Raw genomic sequence first — 17,413 nt, 5'->3', positions numbered from 1 at the left:
ATCAATACTGTGCCCCCTACCAACACTCTAACCCACCTAAGGCACACCATTATCTGCGTTACAAGCAACACCTTGGTGAATGTGCAGTCACACGAGCACATCACACATCTCTGCTCATCACAGCTGTGAGCTGAATTAAGGACTTTTATAACCATGGCAACCATAATCTCAGTAAAGAGATTGGCTCTCCTGTATGGCATTATGCTATTGTTGTTTTGTTCATTTTAATTTCAATTATGACTGTGGAGGCCCGCTTTAATAGTGACTGATGGGCTCACCGTTTTTTCACATCAGTCTCCACCGTTTCATTCTTCCTTTGATCAGATGAAAAAGTGGCCAACAAAGGTAGAAATGTAGTATCTAAATCATGTATATTGAGACTTTTACTGTATTTTAAAAAATAAAGCAAATTCATCCTTGAACAGTCTGGGAGGATGTGTGGGGGGTTTCTGATTCACCTGGGGCTACTCAACACACAGGCTCACCTGTTTATCTTATCTAAAACAGCAGTACTACTGACGCTGCAGTCAGTCACATCATGTGGCAGCAATAATTTTCTTGTCTGTCAACGACTGTGAAGTAAACAACAAGATTAGCACAGAGCTACACTGTGAAGACTACGAGGCATTCTACCTGGTACATTTATATCTGACTGGCCATTGCAGCGCTAAACGTTATTAATTGCACATTTTACCATTTTAACTTTTTGCCAGAATATCCTTAATTTTTTTTAAAGTTCTTTGTGGCTGCGACCCTGCTGTATCAATGCAGCTGTGTCTTTGAAATGAATGAGAAAACTGCTTCCGATGCAGTGTTATGGTGATTCTGAACTACAGACTATATAATTAAAAATGGATAAGTATGGCCATAAGTTTGTAAAGAGCTGCTGTGATCTGCTTTGCTCCTGTTTAATTCAAAAACGACAAAAAGGTGAAGCGTGGGTGGAGGCGGGCCGAATGAAGCCTGGTTACTGAAAACAGCTGCCTGTGACAGAACCCACCTGTCACTCAAAGTGAGCACGCTCCTTAATTATATTAAGCCTTGATATAATTTCAATGGGTGAGCTGAATTTCATTGAATTCGAATTAGCTATAGAGACCAGAATAGGTCATAAACATATTTCTGTTGTTAACATGGGCATTTTAATATGGGGGACACTTTTGAATTCAGCCTCAAGTGATTGTAGGAGGAACCGCAGTTTTTCAGCTCAGGAGGTTGCCGTTTGTTCTGAACACAGCGATTTGTCAATATTATATATTCATACTGGTAGGTATGTCTTCATTCAGGTATAACCACCTGAAAATAAGACAGAGGGAGAAGGTACTCTTCTATGGAGTACATCATGTTGAAGCGCCATGTTTCTACACTAGTCCAGAACAGACAAACTAAATACTGGCTCTAGATGGGATTTGGGTTTTTTCGCTGCTACCATAGTCGCTCCTACACACTTGGAAGGGAAGGATAAGACAAAGGGTGTTCAGTTGGTTGCAATCTGCAACTTCACCACTAGATACCAGTCCTATTCACCGGTCCTTTAATTTCTCCATCCTTAAGAGCAACAGCCTACATAAATATCACACCACATTTATGTTTTACTTTAGCGATACCTAAATTGCGTTAAAGTTAAGCAAATATACCAACACACATACAAGTTACTGTCCACATCCCCCAATCCGTTCCTCAGATCTTTTTCTGTGTGAGTTGATTCCCCCTTATTCAGTGGGACCTTTCAGCTCACAGAGTCATTTCCATAGGTCATGGCCCCAACCGCCCCCATCTACCCTACCCCCATCCACCCAACCAGCTCCATTATGGCCAGCCCATTGTCCATACCAGATGTGCTCTCTGTATATGTGTGTGTGTGTGTGTGTGTGTGTGTGTGTGTTGAGTGAAGGGGCCCACTGACCCGGACCCGGATGAACCTCCCCCTCGTACAAAAACACAGGGTGGAGCAGAAAAGCTGCTATCTCGCCTGGCTGAAATATTTGTCCTTGCAGGTGGAAGCTGGAGCTACAGCCTGGCAACGTGCTGTAAAGCAAAACTGTGGCTCACACAATAAACAGATACAACACACTGGCCTCAGCTGACTGGAGATCTATGGCCAAAAAAAAAAGCCTGACAGGAAGGCAGAGCTACATGTAGAGGTGTTGGTATTTCTTTCCTTGTGTCTGCATTGATTCTCAAAAAAATAAAGGCAACCGATGATGCAAGAGTACGGCTGAAAGAGGAGAAACTAGACATACGCCGTGTCTTTGGACAGCTGCATCGGCTGCAGCTCGTCCATATGAAAACAACGTGTGCGCCGTGCAGCCGGCCTGTTTTCTCACAAAAGATTAAATAAAGCTGAGGCAGCTTTGTGTTCCCACAAAACAAAGAGGAAGGTATGGGCGGCCATACAGATTTGAGAATGGGAGGGGAGGAGAAGGCAGTACATCTGTCTGAACCACCGCTCTTATAAATATGCAGCAGCTTGATCTAAAGGTTAGACAGCCTGCACCCTGGCAGCTGCTCCAGACACAGCGCACGCACACTCATTTACCACAGGGTTCGAGGTAGAGCCCTTGATCAAACAGTCTGACAAAATAACCACCGTCATCTTCCAAATGTCCTCTTCCTCACCGTCTCCTAACACAGATGGATTCACTAAACAGCATCTCTCATCTTCTAAGCCTGCCAGCTTGGTTGTTCCACTCCAGCAGAAAGCATACTGCAACTCATCAGTAGGACTGAAGTGTCTCCTCTAGGATTTTCTTTAGCAGTGGGGGCAAGGCCCGTCCGAACACCCGGACGGGTCAGCAGGATCATTTAAAAGGCAACCGTGACTACATTGTGCGTCTGCCCCATTTCTGATACCGTGGCGGCAGAAATGTAACAGCAGCGGGCCGCCACTCCAAAATCAACATAGAGGAAACACTGGACTGCACAATTAATCGGAAAATTACTGAAATCACAGTATGACCAAGTGCAATATGCAAATCACAGAAGCTACAATTTAGGTAGTTTTAAGTATTCATTTAAGTTCATTTAGATCAAATGAATGAAGTACTCTAGTGCTGTAAAGATATCCAGGCCTAGAAATCGTGGTCTCCAGAAGAAAACATGTTGGTTTGGTAGAGACTGTCACATCATCATGAATTTTTTCAGTGAAAATTTAATTTGTGACGCAAACATGATCAATCCCACTAATCGCTTCCTTTTCCTGCCTTTGATTTATTTGTTTCTCAAACTGTCATCTGGTGTTAAACATGTGGATCCCCTTTTCAATCTACACTAACTGACACAGTCTCTACTTTAGTTTCTAAAGCACAAGTTGGTTCCGATACAGTGTGATCACATTCTATTTCATGAGCGTACAAAGAATTTGGGTTGATTAAGATAATAAATATGGACATCACTGTCCTAACATATCCCATTTCACCTCAAATTAACAACCAAGAGCGCCTTTCAGCATTGTCTGAGCTGGACAGTCCCATCAGCAGGGCAGTGTCAGATAAATTACTACGTCACTTCCTAGACAGGCGCACACACGCACGCACGCACAGAGAGACAGAGACAGAGAGAGAGAGAGAGAGAGAGTAACCCTCCTGAGCGAGGCAGGGATTGTGGAAGAGGCGGGGGTGGAAATTAATGGAGGCCAGAGAGGGGAGTGCTGTTTGAAGCAGCTGACTCACAGCTCAGACTCAACCGGCTGACTGTCTGGTTGGCTGCCCGCTGCCTGCCACCCCAGCCTACGTCCACAACACTCCTGGATATTACAGGCTGCTCTGTCTGCTGCCCTGCCAGCTTCACATCCAAATAACTGCTGTGACACCAGTTTCGTAATGCATTTGTTGTTCGATTCTACTTTCATACACACCGTTTTATACGTTCCATCTACATACTGTGACACAGAAATGCCGCGGGATGAAGTAAAAGCAGTATGAAATGAGACGATTATGTGAGGACTGTGAAGTGTACAAATGCATGACTGTGGGTGTATGAAGGACAGTCAGCCTGTCTGTCTACCAATTTTATCAAGAGCAAGATCTCTCAACACTTATTGCTGATAGAAGATTTTGTGTGGTGTAATGACTTGAAAGTCATATCTACCAAAATGAAAAACACATTTGACATTAGCCATGTTTACATGGAGCTGAATATTCTGATTATAATGCGTTTAAAAGCCCAAACAGAGTAAAAATCCATATAAACTCCCCAGTCAGAATAAACAGGCCCAATTAGTTGCAAAGGGGTCTTTTCCATAAACTGATCAAAAGAAAAACTGCACCATGTAAAACAACGTAACCTGATTACTTTATGGCTGTGTAGGGCTTTTGTTCCCAAAAAATGGTGGCTTCCAGGATTAACTGGACCTCTGCAGAGAGTTTGTTTTTGATACAAACTCTTAAAGAACTGAACACGATTGGGTGCCTAGACCGTTTGTTTCTGTGAAGAAAACAAGATGAAATTGTTATTTTTAAAGTTTAGATTATTATTATCTAGAGTTGTTCCGATTCCGATACCAGTATCGGGAATGCTTCCGATACTGCCGAAAACACTTGCATCGGTATCGGCGAGTACTGGAGTCCAGGCACCGATCCGATACCACGTAATTTATTAGAAATAGGAATCTATTTACTGGTTAGCTCCGTTAGCTCTGACACAGTTCTTCTTCTTGCTGTTTTAGAGGGGCGAAGAAGAATTGATCACCTGACGCCTGACACCTGTTAAAAGGAGCTAACGTTAGCACATCATGTCGGCGGTTTGGCAGTACTGTACAGTGGATGTTCCCACCAGTAAGACGGCGACATGCAACATATGCAAAGAAGCAATTTCGAGGGGTGGCACGAGTGTTGCAAATTTCAACACCAGCAACTTAATCAAACATTTGAAGACGCGATAATCATATCACAGCAGTGGCGGACTGGTTATCGGGAGCACCAGGACATTTCCCGGCGGCCAGTCCGATGCACTGGCCCGCTCGGCGATTGCCGATGGTCGGGACCAAAGGCTCGGTTCGCGCTTGATTTTTAAATAAACAATCCGTCGTGCGGCTCATTACGGTATCTGTCTCACTGAAGCTCACACAGACTGAGCAGCAACGTTGGGCACAAACACACCCCCTCCTCTCTTTTTCTGAGGCTCTCTGTCACAGCACGGCAGGCACACACACACACACACACACCAAGTTGCGCCCCGTCCCCTTCCTCCCTCACCTGTAGTTCTACATGCTTGAAAAATGGAGCGAGATGGACAGCCCAAGAGGAAAAATAACTGACATGTTTGTCAGTAAGGGAGCAGGTCAGACATTAAACACTAGTGGTGACAACAGACGCACAACCATAGCCTATCCAGCACGACCAGCTTAATGAGGAGTAGGGATGGGGATCGTTAATATTTATTGATATCGATACCTTTATCGCTACTCCTTATCGATACCACTATCAATACTTTTCTATTATTTGGTGGAAAGACGACGCAAAAATATGTTTTTAACAGAACTGGTATTGCTTTTATTGCTTAACAAGTGAGCATAACAAAAACTTTTCTAGCCTTCAATAAACATGGCTAATGTAATAGGCCACTTCGAAATGACATAAAACTAACAAGAGAAAGAATATATCAGCAGCACCAAATGAAAAATAAAATGTCATAATGTATATAAATTAAATAAATAATATGCTGTGTCACACAAAAGGAAAATATCAGCTCATAAATTAACAGGTATTTTAATCATGATAACCAAACAGTCGTTTTACTGAGCCAACCTGAACACATCATCACGCAGCACGTCTGAAACTTTATTTACTTTTCAGGCTAACTAGCTTGTAGGCTGCAGATTACAACACGGATTTCACAAATTGATTACTATTTTTAACTGACGGGACAAGCTACAAAGTCTGTGTGCGCTTAGCGCTGGTACTTTGAGTGGATGATGAAGACGGGTCCGTCTGTGGTGCGGCGGCAGCAGCAGCAGCAGGAGGAGGAGAAGACAGAGTCTTTTCAACCCGGACACAGTCGAAGGTACTGCATTTGGCCTTTATTTGATGCACAATGCTAATGTGCTTGGCCATTGAGGTTGTGTTCCCCATTTGACAAGAAGTGATTTTGCAACATAAGTTGTATTTCGCTTCCTCTTTATCTTTGAGCTTGGTAAAATGAAGCCAAACTGTAGACCTTTTCGCCCGTTCAGCAATCCTCGCGAGCGAAGTTAACTGCCAGACTTCACTTGTTTTACTTTAAATACCTGTTGGCTTACAATTTCATTCAAAAACATTGGTGGACACGCTGCAGTGATTGGATTGATTAGATTTAAATGCCGTGACGCGACTCGAGGGACACACAATTACGTTACAGGACCTACAGGAGAAAAAAAAACGACAAGACTCGATAGCGGTATCGATAAGCCCAAACGTTATTGATTTTCGGGTTTTGAAAAAAGTGGAACCGGGTCCTTGATAGAACCGGGTTTCGATCCCCATCCCTACCAGTGCGACCTAGAAAAATTATTAGTCGCACTCTTAAAAACTTTGGTCGCACTCTGGAGCCCTGTAAAATGTTGTTGTTGGCCCCTCACTAGGGTTGCATTGGTATACCAGGGTATGATAGTTGTTGAATATAATGCAGTGTATATTTGCTACAGTATCTACAGTAGTGAATTCTACTGTATTAGTGTTCGATATTTAACTATACAGTATTAGTTCTATTTTCTTTTTTTAGTCCAAGTTTATATCAAGTTTCATGTCTGTCAGGATATAACATATTGTGAAATTATAATAAAGCGTTGGTTCAACCCAGAAACCCTACTGTTTTCATTCCTTTGGGGGTCATTGTAAGTGATAATAATAACTATGTAATATTGTATACTGTGATATTTTCCAAGACGGTTATCGTACCACAAAAATCTTATACCATTGCAACCATACCTCTCACTTAGCAACACTGTCCCAAGACACCTAATGCAACAGTGCCAGAGAAGAACAAAACCGTGGTACATCATGGCCTTTGCAGAAATACAGACATAGACTTCCTTTTTACCTTCAAAGTGCTCTCCTCATTAGGGAGCTCTTTTAGAATACAGCCACTTTACTGAAATTGTTGCAGAAACAAATTACGTACAACCGGCCGATACCGATACTATTCCGATACCAGAGCTCTGTTTTCTTTAATATTATTATCATTATTGTTGATTTTATATGAGATAATATGAATAAACTCCTCAACAGGCAATTATGATATGTACGTATGTATGCATGTATGTCCCAGAAGGCAACTTGAGGTAAGCATAAGGTCAGAAAAGGAAGTCAGAAAAACAGGAAATCCTGTTACGGGAAAAATCCCATCCTGAAAACAAATATGCAACTGTAAGGGTTTCAAATTGATTGTCATGTCAATATTTATTAAATTCCCAAAATGTCAAATATTTGAGTCTTGAAATATAAGAAAAGTGCAATAAGTGTAAACATCTTACACACACACACACTATCAATAAAACAGTGTGTATCTGAACAGCACAAATCAAGTACACTGGCTCTTGTAGTATCAATAAATCAAGGTTTTAAAATGTCAATTATCTGAAATATAAGAAAAGTGCAATAACTGTAAACATCTAACACATGCTCGCGCGCACACACACACACTCGGTAATCCCTTTAGCTTTCCCGTTGTCTGCCTGGAGTTTACCTTGTTTTTGGAATGACTCTAGAAGTGATTTCTGACAGCTCGCCTAAAAAATCCTTGTGCTGTTTCGTGTGGTGCTTTTTTTAAATGTTTGATTGCGTTCGTAGTGTTGTACAACGCGAAGGCGCTTCCGCGTCAATGAATTACGGCTTTGCAAACATTGCATTTTGCTGTCTTGCTCTGCGGTGTTTCCAGTGTAAAGTATTTCCACACAGCGGACATGTTGGCTAGCCACAATGCTGCTCAATGCTATCCTGCTAGCTGGCTGCAAACTGCAGAATGGATTTCCTGAGCGGGGGCGTGTCTCATAACTCTGTGTCTCATTGAGCCACGCCTCCGTTCAGGAAATCCATTCCACAGTTTGCAGCCAGCTAGCAGACTGGCCAGCAGGAATCACCTGTGGAGTCATTTCAGCAGACAACGTTAAAGCGCAGACATGGCTCATAGAGGTGGGCGATATATATCGTTTGCGATAATATCGTCATTGTTGTTTTGAGGATGTGCAAATTTCCATTATCGAGTATTTAAATTACTTCGACAAAAACAATGAAACGCCGGCGGAAACTCCTCACATCCATTAATACACGGTGCAGCAGCGCTCTCTACAGCATGGCAGGATTCAGTCACACAACCAGTGCCTATGTGATCACATGACGTGATCACGTGACCTCCGCTAGCATCCTCCTTGCAACAGTTTAGCAGCGCTGGAGGTAGAGAGAAAATGCAAACACCTCCAGTCCCTGAAGCTACCGGTACTTCAGATGATTTAGTGCCGAGACGTGGGTCCTATGGGCTTCAGCGTTCAGAGCGCTAAGCGCCTTCAGTGGTAAAAAGATGTCAGCGGAGACAGTTTTTTTTAGCGCAGCGCTCAGAGCGCTTCAAGTTGAAATCTGTTCAACTTTTAACACTGCTGGGCGCTCGGAAAATGAGTTCTTGAGCTCTCTCAGCGCTGCAAACGCGTTTGCTGGACACAAGTCCAGCTCAGACAATTCTAATCACATTTTAAAGGATATCGACTGATTATCGTTATCGCCAAAATCCCCAAAAATATTGAGATATTATTTTTTGCCCATATCGCCCACCCCTAATGGCTCATGGATATCGGAAATCTGCGCAGGTTGGATCGGGAAATTCCGATACGTGAATTACGCTGGTATCGGTCCCGATACCGATACGGGATCGGATCGGCCCCATCCCTAGTCGCTGCATATAAATGACTTATAAACCCAAACTTTAGCAGTCCATCTGATTCCCATCTGACATGAACAAGCATAACTTTGGCCTCTCAAACTCTACAAACAGTAGAGCTTGTTCCTTTCTGGCCTCCCCATGGAGGAGAGCAGAGTGAGGGGGGGGCATTCATTAATGCGTTGGTGCCTTTGAATCCGATGGTCACTGGCATGGCTGCAACCTCTCAAATTAGTCGTGGTTCCTTGGGCCAGGACAACGGGCGTCCAGGGTCACCCGCATGCCTGGCATTTCTCTGCTGCTAGTACTGACAGCGGCAGCACACAGCACCCAGAAAAACAACACAAGCAAGCATTTCATGGAAACCCACACAAAAAGGGCCCCCAGCAGCTGGGGAGGGGGATATTGAGACAGATGAAAGTAAGCGCAAAATATCGACTCTTTGCAGTCTCTGTGGAATTTTTACACTCAGTATCAAGACTGTAAAACCACCACAACATATCTAAACCCTAAAGGAAAGAGGAAGCAGAGCTCCCACAGTGGCCTTGATATAAAATCCCATGACTGTTGCCTTAATGAAAAATATTGCTTCCTGATTTGTTTTTCTGAAGACTCTGGCTTCAGCTACACTTGGACTATTGAGCACTTTTAGTCCAATATATGAATAGTTCAATTTGAAAAATACTTTTGGCAATTTCACTGGATGTCGTCCCTGAACGTCACCGAGGCATTCAATGAATTCAGTGAAAACAAACACATCTGATCACACCAGTAACACCAAACAAAGTGTGACAAGACATATTAAGCACTATACTGTCTAGTAGTGATGCATGCATTTATTTAATAATTTGACCCGCTCCATCCTGCCCCGCACAATCGCATCTATTTTCACAACCTGCCCCACCCCGCCCCGCCGCTATTAAATACACGTTAAATATGTCATTAAATAAGGCTTTTATTCGGTCTCACAAATGCGCTTGAAAACAGCCTTTCAAGTGGCACTGGAAACTGGCAACAACAAATTCAAATCTTAATAAAAATGAATATATATATAGGCGCTTTTGTGACGTCAGGTCGCAGGTGGATTTACCCAACAGTGTTGTTAAGAAGTAGGCTGTATTGGACATATTTAATCCTTAATGACCCGCCCCGCCAATAAAGTTAACATTTCTTGACCGTGACCGCGGGTCTCGCGGGTTACCCGCAGGTTACCCGCGGGGTCGGCCCGCGCATCACTGCTGTCTAGTGCTGCTATACTGACAATGGATTAATCGTGTTGAGATTTCTCTGACTTCATCTTTTCAGATGTGAATATTTTCTGGTTTCTTTAGCCATCAGTGACAGTAAACTGGATATCTTTGGGTTGTGGATGAAACAAGACATCTGAGGACATCACCTTGGGCTTTGGGAAACACTGATCAACATTTTATGGACCGAGCAATTAATCAATATATTTAGAAAGTGGTTAATCGATAATGAAAAGAATTGTTAGTTACAGCCCTAATATTGTCAAATGTATGCATGGCCTTTCTTTCAGCCTGTTGGTCATCAGTCTCTAGTTAACCGATATATATTTCACGATGCTCCTCCAACCATGACAGAATATGACAGAATGATCAGAAACTTAAATGATATGTTTTACCTGCAGCATTATCCTGCTTTCTTTAGGAGCAACTACTAGATGTCGCTATAGAGAAAAGAATCACAGACCAAAACTATCGGGCACTACTGCCAACCAGACTCTGACACAAGTTGTCATTTTACCTATCTTAAATAAAACATTTTATCAAGATACATTTTTCCACCATAACGTCCAGCCTTACTCCGACCAACACACAAGTCAGATACTGTTGCTCTTCAATGAGCTGCTCAGTGCTGAAAAAGAGTTGTGAGATGTGAGACAGCTCCTGTGACAGCTCTCAAACCAAGCAAAAAGGTCAATAAATCTCTCAAAATACACTGTATTTCCTTTATGTTACACGTTCACATCTTATATTTCTTGCATTCAAAGTGCTAAAACATTGTAACTTCCCTTCAGAGTATAGTTAAGTACAGTGTTTAAGTGGGAGCTCTCTAAATTCATAGCTATTCCAGGAATTTCATGACCAGTAGCAACACTGGAGCAACAAAAGCTGAGATAACATCCTAAACCGATCCCCCACATCCTCTGCTGTTAGGAACAGTCAGGACTGATTAAGAGTCTCCCTCGACAGTCAGCTTGCATTTGACTGAGAGTGCTGACACAACACTCGTCCTTTACGCCAGCCACTCCAGCATAATGTGGCCCGTTTACTTACTACGCCTGGAAGGGGGCAGCGGGAGAAGCACAAGACTCAGAGACGACAAATGAAACTGAAGGGTGGGAGGGCTGGCCGGGGGGGGGGGTGAGAACCGAGTGACAGAGCATGAGGATGCAGCCTATTAGGCAGGAGGATGACTGTGGCTGCTAGGATGAGGAGAGTAGTAGTGACACCACCTAATTTAGCCCGCTGCCAGCACTCCAATGTGTGCGGACGCTTCTGTGTGTGTGTAGCTGTATGCGAACGCTGCTAAAGCAAGTGTGTGTGAGCTGCAGGGGTGTGGTCCTGAACAGCAACGTGAGATGTACAAGGTGTCAGTGAAGGTAGTCTGGTTAAATCACATCTATCCTTCTGTGACTGTATGTAAAATATAATCTTAATATTCATGGGAATCACATGACTGCTAAAATGTGTGCTGGCGCACAGATTCTTCTCTCTAGTCTGTGCCTTAGATTATCTGAATCTAAAATGTTGGATTCCTTTCTGATGCAAATGATGCAGCTCCGGCCATGGACCCACGCCATGACAATCCCATTGCTGGACAAAGAAAGCGGAATTCCCTCTCTCCTTGTGTGTCCCCAAGCCGACATATCAATTTGATAACCAGCCTGCATCTGAGGTGGCGATGGGGTATATGAGGACATGGTGGAGCTTTTGGCATGTTCTGGTGAGATCTTTATGTATGCCGTTTGAAAAGCATGCCCCTCCACTCATGAAGAGCCTCTCTCTCTCTCTCTCTCTCTCTCTCTCTCTCTCTCTCACAAAGGAATGTCACACAAAGGAAACGCGTGAGTCTGCGAGTCAACAGGAAAAAAACAACACTGTGGGCTGTTTGTACCTATGAGAAAATCATTCTCCTTTTGCAGTATGCTGACCACTGGAACAAAAAGATAAGCACGGTTCGATGCTAAATGAAAGTAAGAAATCTCAGTAAGGCTAGCAGGCATGAATGGCAGGCAGCGGCGGTGACTGGTGGGTCAGTGCCAGTCTCTGTCTCTAATGAGGAGCTATAAATGCCGAATCCAATTCACAAATCTTGCGAGGCAATTCAATACTGCTTATCGGCGACCATAAACACCCCATTAAGCATTTGCACATGACTCTTCCCAGCGTCTTAAGGACACTCCCGTCTATTCAGCATTATTAAAAGACGCCAGCTAGGTCTTACTGGAACATTTCAACTGCAGTCTTCCTCCACTGTCAACCAAAAGTATCGCTGCAAAGCTATTTTAAAGTCGCGTTTGACTGAAATTGTGTGCCGTTTGCAAATGTGTAAGCCAAGTGCGCTAGAAACTAATCGTTAAAGACTTAAATAGCTGAGAGCAGCTTTAATCTGGTATATTTTGAATGGAGTTTGGTATAACCGGGTGCGCTGTATACAGTTAAACTAAGATGTACTGAGGAAATTGTTTCTTATCTTTTGACGGCGAGCTGTTGAAGTCTACGGCACACAACCCTTCTATGCCGAATGTCTTAACTAATTAGCCCAATGGCACAACTTACCAAGAGCAAAAATGGCATTTTTCAATGCGCTAAAAACGGGAAAATGTCTTAACTCTGTTATAACGTTAGATCAACACCGCTGCGGTCAGCGGCTAAAAGCTAGCAAGCTAGCTTGCCGTGGATATGTATCTGTCAGACAGCTATTAGCGTGAAATGGCAAGTTAAACCACCAGTTAACACTTACAGCAGCTTATCTAACGTCAGACAAGAGAGCAGACGGGACGGGAAGACCCTTCACCGGACTCAACAAATATTATCTCGAGAAGAGAGCGAAAAGTCATGAATTTGAGTCGCTCGCGTTACTTAAAGAGGCTGAACAGCCACTCAAAACATTTCTGAGGACGCCATTGTCACAGCATCTGTGAGGAGAAAGGAGTAACTAACATGAGGTGAACCAGTGTTGCACCCAGAAGTAACGGTCACCTGGAACATTCAGAGACATTCTGCACTCAGGCAACATAAACTTATCCAGTTCAACTAACGCTATGTGCCTCCAAAAACAGGCGAGGGGACATGCTCCAACCACAAGGTAAATGAACAACCAATGCTTGACAAAAAGCAAACATCCACTCAGTGATGCTGCCAACTTTGTATTTGCGAAACTGAGGACTGTTCCTCCGGACGGACTCCTCTGCTCTTTGTTGGCAAAGCAGAATCCAAAAGCTGCGGCCAAAACCCCTAGCTGAAGAGAGGCCAGCTTTGATCCTGAGCTATAGCCGTGGGCTGTAAGCCCAATGTGACTTTTAGCTCCCTGCTCCTTTTTTTCCCAGACAATAAACATTCCTCAGACAGGCAGCAGAAGGCTGGCCACCGACCCTGCGCCATCTTAGTTAGACACACTCTGCTTCTTCAGGCTTCTTGAACAAAGAGCTTTTCTGGCGAAACTGGCAGGACACGAGAGTGTAACTTTCGAGAAACACGCGAGAAACACTGAACACAACTCCATGTTGTCAATTTAAGGGCACTTACCGGTATTTACTTGTATCCTTGTCCAGAACAGGAGGACGAGCAGAAGGCATGGTATTGCATCCATCGTGGCTACGGACCAGACTGGCAGGCGAGTGCTAACTTCTTGCAGCGCTGAGGAAGGTAGACGCTGGTTGGTTAATAGACCCGCAAGTCCCGCCTCTCCAGCGTTTGCTCGGCGTAAGGGCGATGCTGATTGGCGGAGAGTCTTGCCACACCCCGCCCCACTGGAACAACTCTACCACTGCTGTAAACAAACACTGTTGCTATTCACTATAATGACAAAATATACATTCATCAGGTTACACTCATATTAGTACTTAGTAATTATCAGTACTAAATTATGAATAACAAGTTTTAGTGTAATCTTTTAATAACCACCTCATCAACTCCTAAAACATCAACATCAAACAAATCATTGCATATACTTTCATACTTTTAACTATTCCAGTCAGAGATTTAATGCTTTTCAACTTGAACATGTAGTAGTAGAACACTCTCTCAGTGTAAATGGTTAACATATTGGATATGTAGGGTTTCTATATACCTCTCTCATACAGCTTAGATTTAAATAGACTCCTTGGCAGGAAAAGTACATTTTTGTGAGGGTAAAACTCCTTTGTGCCAGAGGAAGACAGAGAGGAAGGTGTGACACACATGTGATTTTGTCAGACAGAAAGAACGTGTCACTGTGGCTCTGACTGAGGGAACATATCATAATAATAACATCAGCAAACAGAAATAACATTCTTACTGCTGCCACTCTTCACCGATAACATATCCTCAATGACATGCTGTGGCTGGACCCTTGTGCATCGTCCATATGTCAGTCTTTCACACACTCTCGCACTCACACACACACACACACACACACACACACACACACACACACACACACACACACACACACACACACACAAAGACAGATGCCTTACACAATCACGGCACCTTACGCACACAAATATATCCTTCATACATTGTTCTAAAGCCTGTAACGCTTCCTTTGTCTTGTACCACATTTACTCCATCACTTGAGTAGACACACCCACACACACACACCCACACAAATGTACACACTTGAACTAGCCCCTGATCCCCCTCCTTCTGATGCACACACACACACACACACACACACACACACACACACACACACACACACACCCCTCACTAGTCCCTGGAGATTGTGACAGAGATTGATGATGGCCTATTATTTGATGTCCAACTGAGTCCTGCACAGCCCGCGCACACACACACACACACACACACACACACACACACGCACACACACACACAGTCTGGTACACTCTCATGCATATTTATTATAGTTATGCCTAAAAGATGGAGAATAGGAATGGTACTGCTAGTTAAATGAGCATGGTGACATACAAATACATGAATCCTGTGATGCAAAAAGATACAAATATTTAGGATGTGATTCAAAAGCCTAAATATTATATTCACTTAAACAGATGTTGATAAATGCAGAGCCACCTTTGACACCCCAACCCCCTAAAACACACACACACACACACACACACACACACACACACACACACGGACAAAGGCACCACCTGCTTTTAGCAGTAATCAAATGCTGTTTATATTTTGGTGCTTGTACCTGTCTCATTTGCATTCACAATTTTGGCATTTAGCCAACACGTTCATCTTGAGTGACTTGCAATGTGCGGAGCAGTACAAAAAGCTCCCATTTTTAATTAAAAAAATTACAAGCAACCAACAGTAAGTAGTACAAAGGTCAGTGACGATATTGCTATGAACACAGAATGATTTTGCAAAAAAAACAAAAAACAAAAAAAGACTGGTGCAAGGAGAAACAGTGAAGGACAGAGATAGACAATGTTCCTTTTCAGAACAAATATACCTTCAATAAATACACTTTCACCCCACCCCCCCCGTGGAAGGTCAAAGGGTGTCTTCATCATTGGAAAGGAGAGCGGAGAGCACAGACGACTAAAGCTCCATTTCATTAGACATTTTGATACGTCCTCATTCACTTCCCTTTGGCACACTCATTCAGGAGAATCTTAAGTGCTGTTCCATTAGTCTAAAACCTCAGCTCAGCTTACTGAGACCCAACCTTCAACTGGCCAAGGCTGTTAGTCAACAGTGTGACCTTCACACACTATTTCTTCACTATTTCCAGTTCATATAGTGGTGTTCCTTGTACTATGACATTTTTCTTATAATTTAATTTTATTCATTAAATCGCAATACACCGCCTAGCTTACAGTATTGAAACATATCACAATATATTGACTCATAACCTGTATCATGATACATATCGTATTGCCAGATTTTGCCAATAAATAGCCCTAACTGTAACTAAGGTGATATATTGTGATTCAAATTCTAGAAAAACAGTCAAAGAACATATGCATAAAATATGAGTAAATAAATGTGTTTATTGTGCAGTCAGAACAGTGGGATCTGCATTTCTATTGATCACAATCAATGCAACAAAACAAAATATCATATACAATATTTTTCTACACCCCTAACAATCCTACAGAAAATGTATTAAAACACATCTGCAGTATTCTGTTATCTATTATCTACAGTCACCTGTGTTGGGGCAAGTGTATTCCATTGCAAGTTGTAAACCTGGTTCCTGGCTTCTTGTGAAACCTGGTGCTGGTGTGTCACAGGGGATGAAGAGGAACATAACAGACATGCAGAAATGTTGCCTCCACTACAGCTGAATCCTCAAGTCAAAGTTGTCGTCAAAAGTTGTATTATTTTTTTTTTTTTTTTAGGTTTTGTTAATTAGGTGAAATACTTCTATTGTACTTAATTTAACTTTTAGTTCCCAACATGAAGGTCAACTTGCTGTGTCAATACTTTCTCCACGTTTCTCCAGTAATGCTGAAACCTTTATTTCAGTAGTCACATTTAAAAAGTACTGCTGATGTTACAAAAACCCACAAACAAAAATCCATACAACTTTGGTGTACTCAATGGTAGCTATGGCCCTGGATTATTTTAGTGGAGTCTATATTAAGTTTATATACTATATAAATATCTATCTATATTAGGGTGATGTCAGTATTTTGGACATGGATTATTTTTTAAATTGGTCCAGTGGTTGCACTAAAAGTGCCACTGACAGGCTCAGATTGTTATTATAAGTGCCTGACAACATTATTGAAGGGATCCCTACAGAGATAAACCTTTATGTGCAGGATCTCTTTTGTTTAATCAGAAACAGCAATTATCACTGTGATCAAAACCATCAGACTCTAATGATAAAAACAGGGATTGTACCTTTCACATTCATTCAAACTGGACAGAAACAAACTAAAGCTCACCAAAACCTTGGTCAGTCTTTCCACTGTCTTTCCAACAATTTCATTGCCACACATACATTCACCCTGGCAAGTATGAAAAAAAAATGCAGTGATGAAACAGTTTTATAGAGGGTTTACTGGTTCCTCAAATGTGTGGTAGTACCAAAGTATTCCATTTTTGTGACAGAGATTTTACACACAGTGTGCATGTCCAGTTTGTGCTTCCCAGTAAGTTCATAAAATCCAAAATATCCCAGGGTTTGCTTTCAAAACAATGTAATTTTACTACTTAATTGTCCAGCCGAGGCCAGAAAATCAACAATCAAGATTAGTAGGCTGTAATTTTGTGTAAGCTAGCTCTCGATTATGTTCTGTCACTGCATTGATGCAGAAAATCCACACTCTGATGCATCTTACATGCATCTACATTACATGCATTCTCAAACATCAACTTGTTGTCATTGTGAACATGTTGACATTGTTTCCTACATG

The 17,413-nt window shown here is 42.5% G+C and overlaps 1 protein-coding gene across 1 annotated transcript in view; it reads right to left on the bottom strand.

The window, feature by feature from the left end:
- The window catches only part of tgfbr1b (transforming growth factor, beta receptor 1 b), a 77,589-nt gene extending 63,848 nt beyond the window's left edge, over positions 1 to 13,741 (bottom strand). Inside the window, exon 1 of the mRNA XM_051410252.1 lies at positions 13,620 to 13,741. Coding sequence (XP_051266212.1) covers positions 13,620 to 13,683 — 64 coding nt within the window. The 5' untranslated portion in view covers positions 13,684 to 13,741. The remainder of the gene's footprint in view (positions 1 to 13,619) is intronic.
- Between the last annotated feature and the right edge of the window lie 3,672 nt (positions 13,742 to 17,413).

Source organism: Dicentrarchus labrax, unplaced genomic scaffold, assembly GCF_905237075.1.
Source record: "Dicentrarchus labrax unplaced genomic scaffold, dlabrax2021, whole genome shotgun sequence".
NCBI classification, from domain to species: domain Eukaryota; kingdom Metazoa; phylum Chordata; class Actinopteri; family Moronidae; genus Dicentrarchus; species Dicentrarchus labrax.
Note: the sequence above shows the minus strand (reverse complement) of the source record. Positions and strands in the feature narration are given on the sequence as shown.